This window comes from Chenopodium quinoa, unplaced genomic scaffold (genome assembly GCF_001683475.1).
Source record: "Chenopodium quinoa cultivar QQ74 unplaced genomic scaffold, ASM168347v1, whole genome shotgun sequence".
NCBI lineage: Eukaryota > Viridiplantae > Streptophyta > Magnoliopsida > Caryophyllales > Amaranthaceae > Chenopodium > Chenopodium quinoa.
Genome location: NW_018745068.1, coordinates 1575001 through 1582172, shown reverse-complemented (window position 1 = coordinate 1582172; position 7172 = coordinate 1575001). Strand labels below are relative to the sequence as shown.

Below are 7172 nucleotides of genomic sequence, written 5' to 3'. Positions count from 1 at the left end.
CTTTGGATAACGCATCGAACGAGTTTCCTTTCCTTATCAATCCCTTTTGAAGGGACCCTTAACTTGGGAGCTAACCAAGCGAGTACCAAACTATTGTCACCTTATGACGAAATTCTAGCGCATAAGTAATAATAATAATAATAATAATAATAAATAATAATAATAATAATAATAATAATAATAATAATAATAATAATAATAATAAAACAAAGTACACTGTCCTGTACCCTTGTTATAAGACATGGTCAAAATAAAACCCCATAACTCCCCTGTATATATGTTCCAAGAGTTTTGGTGCGTACCTTCTTACGCTTTACGTGATTTACCAATTTATTATGTGATGACTTCAACCAATCAATCAAGAATACAACACAATAATCATCAATACATATTCCAATCAAATTAATTATTGAATTAATTAGTGAACACATACTATTTATTTTAATTAATATTTCTTGCCTAATTTTGAGCACAAAATTGCACTACTACTACCTCGGTGTATAAAATGCACTAATAATTTTCCTTGACTCAATCTCAACTTATGTGAGTGAGTAAATAATAAACTAACTTTCTTGACTCAACTCCAATAATATATGGAGTAATTTTATGGAAATTCTGTGTCGAACTACCCTAAAGATAGGCTGTTTTGTGAACAGCTACCCTTTTTTTTTATTTATCTATTATTATTTTGTTTAGAGCTACCCATAAGATGGCAAATATTTGTCTAGCACTACCCGTAAACGGTTTCCGTCCAACTGAGCCGTTTGTGGGGACCACTCCTACGATTTTCAACTCAATTCTCTCCTCCTTCATTTACTTTCCCTCCAAACTCATCCAAAAATCTAAGAGAAAAAAAAAATTCAAGCAATCCAACGCAATTTATCACTAAATCGAGTAATGTTTTATCTACTGTTTTAATTCTTGGTTTGTTTAATTGAATTTGGGTTTTTAATTTACTTCAATTAACATAATTAGGGATTCAATTTAAGGTTTAGGGCTTCAATTCAATTTGGGGATTTTATTTAGGGTTTAAGACTTTAATTGAGTTAGGGGTTTTGCTTATCTCGTCAATTAAAAATTTAGGGTTCTAATTTGAGTAATAAAAAATTTAAGGTTTCCCACATGTTCAACAATTTATAATTTAAAGGCCACAAATTTCATAGTAATTATTAATTGTAGCTCGTTCATCCTTGTTTTTGTTCAGTATTTTCAGCAATTACTTTGCTCTTCCCTTTAACCATTGAAATAGTTTCACCCTTTGACAAGGAATTACCCAAAACAACAAGAAGATGAATAGGAAATAGAGAGACAACAAAGAAAAGGGTTTTAGGCCTTGTTGATTTACTAAAAAGGGGATGAATTTGGAGATTTGCTTAAGTTAGATTAAGATGGTGAAAGGTGGAAGGTCAAAGAAGAGGAGTAGAAATGGAGGGAAAGAAAATGAAGGAAGACAAAGGTAGTTGAGGTGAGGAGTTAATTGGGTGGAAAACCGTAGGAAGGGCCCCACAAACGGCTTAATTGGGCGAAAACCATATGTGAATAGTGCTAGACAAACATTTGCGATTAGTTCGAAAAAAACCCGAGTAGTTTACCATTTTATATAGTACATTAGTACTTCATATAAATTGGAAATTTCTACCCCAATTAATCAATAAATACCTTGAAATTCAAATTCTGGAACCCTGGCACTACTTTTTCACCAATACAAAAATACAATTGCAAACGACGGCCACCCTCCACGAAACCCTCACTGTCGTCGAAATTCTCCCTCTTTCTTACAATGTACTCTTACTGTGGTTTCATGCGGAAGTAAAGGTTGATTCTACTTGAATTGTAGGTTTGTAATTAGGGCTCAATTGATTTTGATTTCCGACTGAAATTGCAATTCAAGGTTTCAAAAGCTCCTGATTTTCCAGCAAAATTCATGGGCAAATATGATTTTGAGGAAGAATTATCCGGCAGTGACGGCGACGATGATTTCTTGCATGATGAGATTCGAGCGCTTTCGATGGCGTGTATGCCGCTGCAGCCACCGCCTTCCGCCGCAGACGGTGGCGCCACTGCCGACAACGATGAATTTTCCGACGACAATGATGACGACGACGATGACGACTTCGAATTGGTTCGTAGTATAAAAGAGCAGTATGGGTGTGGGGATGATATTTCTCAACCACTGTCTTTGAAACCCATTATGAGTTTACCTCCTGCTTTGTCTGATGATGATGAAGATGATTTCGAAACTCTCCGTGCTATTCAGAAGCGCTTTTCACGGTATTGTGGCGCCGGTGCTGGTGGTGGGGATGCTGCTGGTGATGATGGTTTGTGTCCTTTTAACTTCTGTATCGAACTTATGTTGAGTTTGTCTTGTTTGCATACTTACATTGTTGTTGTCTTGGTTTGATGTTGTTCTTGAATTATTTGCTGATGCCATTTTTCGACACGATTACAAAAACCGTTTGTATTGTTGCATTATTAACTAGATTTGTAAAGGTAAAATTGACAATATTACTTTAAGCTTATTGATGTTCTCACTTGGCATTCTATTTTGAACATAGCTTGTTGTTCATTTGACAATATGGCTAAATTGGCTTGAATCTTTGCTGTTGTGATTAACTGTGTACTGATTTAATTTACGTCTTTGAGATATCGGATGTGCTTTCCAGTTATTATGAACTGAATTTGCTGTTGATTTTCACCATTGTTGATTGACTGTATGGATGGTCAATATTTCAGATGCAATGGCAAGCAAGGATGATGACTCTGTTGACAAATCATTCCACAAAAGTGATGCCGTTGGCACGTCTTTGGGAAGTGAATTCTTGGATGTACATCAACGTGATTTTGGACAAGACACTTGGGATGCTGCTGAGAATTTTCAGAATGTGGAGACTTCTAGCTGCACCTCCAGCTTCCCCATGTCCGCACAAACATTTATGGAAGCTATAAAGAAAAACAGGTCCTCTCAGAAATTTATACGAAGCAAGATGCTTCATATTGAAGCTAGGATGGAAGAAATCAATGACATTAAAAAGCGCCTGAAAACACTTCGAGACTTCCAGGTGCAGTGCAAGAAAAAAATTGGTCGAGCATTGTCTCAGAAGCAGGATGCTCGTGTCCAGCTAATTTCAGCTCTAAAGCAGAGAGCTAATACAAAGGTTTGTCTTTTTTTGCCACACAGACAGCTATTTTGTATCTATTCAATTAAATGAAAGCTCTTTACCATGTCAAATTTATTCACCCAATCTTCAACAAGTGGCGAGTCATTATATGTTGTTGGGTTTGGATGGGAGGAGCGAGCTTATTAACTTGATTACTTGTAACAGGTAGCTGTTATAAAACTGATATGCGATTCAGATTTGCTGGTTGCTGCTTCACACTTGAACCCTTGAATTACTTTACTAAGACATTTTTTTGAATCACAAAAGCATACAAGTATATATCAATTTTTCTGCATTGTTTATTTTCCATTGACTGAGTTATTTCACAGGGTTCGGAGAAAAATATTTCTGCAATGCTATATGGCCCATTGGAGAACTCCCATGTTGTTTTGTACAAGGCTGCTATGGAGAATTTTCCGCTGTCATTTCATCGGGAGAAATGGTCAAAGGATGAAAAACAACTTCTTAATAAGGAAATTAGTAACCAGTTCCAGAAAAGTTTGTTCAACAAATCTGCTGATGCAATAAGGTATGTAATTTTCTTGTTACATGTGGACTCGTAACATTCTCAAAAGCCTTTTTTTCGTTTCGTTGAACAAATGATATGATCTACTCATAAAATAGTAAGATAGTTTTCCATCTTTAATTGTCCTGACGAACATTGTGCCCCATACCGTATTATATTCTTGCTTTCGATATTGTTGTACATACTGATTTGCAAACTTTGGTATCTTTGTTTTTGAATTGTTTCTAAATTTTGCTATCTTGTATGTTCACGTTGCTGGAGCTAATACCTGTTGTCTCTACATATGAAAAGAAAATGAAGAACAAAATCACTGTACTTATAGGTTTATGCCGTATCACTTTTGGTTGAATGTTTAAATGAAAAAGCAAGTGTGTGTTGGAACAACTACTTTTCTGCTCTTTCTGTTTCTTTTATTTCATCATATATTTGAATGACACATCAAACTGAATTTATAGTCTCATTCTATTGTGCAATTGTACTCCCTTTTCTTCTATGGGATAGTGTGTAACCGGTGTATCATAGCTCTTACTAATAATGTACACTGTGATTTCTGTCCCAGTGCTATTGAGGAATCTGGCTTTGACAATGGAGTGGATGGCATGATATCATCAATAAAAAAACTTGAAATTACTCCGGAAATTATCCAAGACTTTGTAGGAAAGGTGGACTGGAATCAATTGGCTTCTATGTTCCCACGTCGCTCTAGAGAAGAGTGTGAGGCAAGGTTAGCATCTCAGTTAGCTTTTGGCTGATGGGAGCTTATTTATACATATATGTTTAAAGAGTTTGTTTGTCATTATAGGCATGTTTGGTAATTAAATCTCCATAATTAGCTAGTTTTTTTAGCATTTCCTTTTCTAACTCTGCTTCTTTGTTTAATAACACACCATTGTACCAAACTATAATCACCTAATCTCCTTGTACACATAATCTCTAGCAAAAGAAAATGGTTTATCTGAATCTTTATTAAACGATTATTGTTTAAACATCTGATTATATATAGACGTTGAACCACTCGAATAATGAATGAATTTCATTAAGAAATGGTAGAATTTCAATTCCTTTGAACCTCCCTAATTGGGTAACTCTAAAATCCTTGCCGCTTTTGTGGTTTATATCTCGTTAAGATGCTAGATAGTTTACTTTGTCTAGGAACAGAATAGGATGTATGGAAGCTCAAGAAAAGATGTGGGAGTTTCGTCGCAATTGCACACCACAAAATTACCATTACAAATAATGCCAGTGCATCACAACTTAATATTGCTTATTCACTTCATGTTTAAAATTTAAAACCTCTTGGAGGATGAAGATTGTCCCAATACATATATATCGAATGAAGAAAAATCAATGTCCTCTTTGATCAATTAATTTTCTCCTCTCCTTCTACTTTCCTCAACTTTCCTATATTATTTGCAATTCTTGTGAATACTTCTTTGTAGGAGGAGCTTCTAGTAGTTTTTACTTCTTAGTGAAGAGACATTGGTACTGGCCATTCACGATATCATTTCTTGTGTCTCCTCTTTGATGTTTTAAAACATGACCTGTCATAGATTTAAACTTGGTTTCAATAAGCACCTTGGCGTGCCTAGCCGCCAAGCTAGTGAAGGCGGGAACGAAAACGCCTCAATCTTGCTAGGTGCAGTGCTCTACAGAAGGCGCCAGAAGACGTAGCGCTTAGGCCGCCTTTACCAAGGTGCAAGGCGCAGTGCTTAGGCTGCCTTACGTTAAGACCAAAAACTGGCTTAAATTCAGAGGAAAAGTCTAAAAGACAAAAAATTTCCAGTTTGAATCTTACATTGTCTTAAGTTACAAATTCGAGCAAAAGCCCTCAATGCATGAATTTACTTCAATTTTACTCCGAAATTTTCTTAAATTAAGTTGAAGAATTAATCTCTTGTTGCTGTCTTGTTGCATGCTATAACCTGTCTTATAGCAGTGGTTGATTATTTGTTGATTAAAACATGCAGGTGGTTAAATAATGAAAATTGCGTGATCAACCGAGATAACTGGACATCAGACGAGGACAAGCATCTTTTGCTTCTCGTTCAAAAGAATGGAATCCATAATTGGAGTTATATTGCTGAAAAATTGGAAACTAATAGGACTCCTTTTCAGTGTTTGGCACGTTATCAAAGGAGTCTTAATGCAAGCATATTAAAAAGAGACTGGACAGAAGATGAAGATGCTCAATTGCGTTGTGCTGTAGAGTCTTTTGGGGAGAGTAATTGGCAAGCTGTTGCTTCTGTATTAGAAGGACGGACAGGTACCCAGTGTTCTAATAGGTCAGTAATAATGTAAACAATTCTTTGTTAAGTCTGCATTTTCTCATACACTCGAATGTCTCTAGATTGTCTTTAGTATAGATATGATCTTCAGCTGCTGCTCTAATTATACATCTGGTTGATTTTGCTTTCATTTCTTGGGTGTGAGACCATAGAAATGCATTAGGCTGTCTTTGTTCACAGATTACTTATGCTCAACACATTAAAGAATGTCACCTCATGACCACGGTGTATTGATTTCATTTGCTCAAGAGCTAAGATACATACATAGAAGGACTGTTTTTTAATTGGGAGTTATGAAGGGGGGATTTCTATATTTTATTTTTTGGCTATGGTTATGGCTTTAAAATTAATGATGTATTAGATCAAGACTTTGAGAGGATAATTTGTCTGTGTGCGATTTGGACCCCATTCCTTTTGGGTATCTCCAATTTATCTAGAGTGTATTTACCTTATTGCAATTGCTTACTTTTGGGATCCTTACATTGCTGTCTTATTTGATTTGAATCTATTGGATAAACTGAAAAGTTGGTGGATTGAATTTTTGTTTCATCTTCGGAAATTAGGTGGAACAAAACTTTGCTTCCAGCAAGACAACGGGTAGGGACATGGAGTATTAGTGAAGATAAACGCTTAAAGGTTGCTGTCACTCTTTTTGGCCATAAAAGCTGGCACAGAATAGCCTCGTTTGTTCCAGGAAGAACCCAAGCACAGTGTAGAGAAAGGTAAATTTTTGTCTTTGGAGCTGATTTATGTTGATATTACTCTGACTAATATCTATTTGCTTTTTCTTCTTGAAGATGGGTTAATGTTCTTGATCCATCTTTGAACCGGGGTCAATGGACTGAAGAAGATGATATGAGGTTAATAAAAGCAATACAAGAACATGGGTACTGCTGGTCAAAAGTTGCTGCCTGTGTTCCTTTACGAACAGATAACCAGTGCCGTAGGTATGTTGTGGAGATATTTTTCTGTTTCTTCTAGACTTTACACTTTGGCAATAGATATTATAGTCATCAATGTTTTATATATAAAAATATGTTCACTCAAGAAAGTAGTTTTCTAAGCTCTAAGAAATAAAAAAATTTAGACATTGCAAAAGCTAACTGAAATTGATAATAGCTAGCTTGAGAGAGGTCACTTGTACACTTTGTTTGGACCGAAAGAAATGGAAGGATAAGAAGAGATGAGGAAGGGAGGAGGACA

At 35.8% G+C, this 7172-nt stretch overlaps 1 protein-coding gene across 2 annotated transcripts in view; it reads left to right on the top strand.

Moving 5' to 3' along the window:
• Positions 1 to 1408: 1408 nt before the first annotated feature.
• The window catches only part of LOC110709474, a 22436-nt gene continuing 16672 nt past the window's right edge, over positions 1409 to 7172 (top strand). For both annotated transcript variants that reach the window (XM_021887697.1, XM_021887696.1), the window contains exons 1-7: positions 1409 to 2318; positions 2734 to 3155; positions 3488 to 3687; positions 4244 to 4408; positions 5652 to 5966; positions 6533 to 6691; positions 6767 to 6916. In XM_021887697.1, coding sequence (XP_021743389.1) covers positions 1925 to 2318; positions 2734 to 3155; positions 3488 to 3687; positions 4244 to 4408; positions 5652 to 5966; positions 6533 to 6691; positions 6767 to 6916 — 1805 coding nt within the window. In that variant the 5' untranslated portion in view covers positions 1409 to 1924. The remainder of the gene's footprint in view (positions 2319 to 2733; positions 3156 to 3487; positions 3688 to 4243; positions 4409 to 5651; positions 5967 to 6532; positions 6692 to 6766; positions 6917 to 7172) is intronic.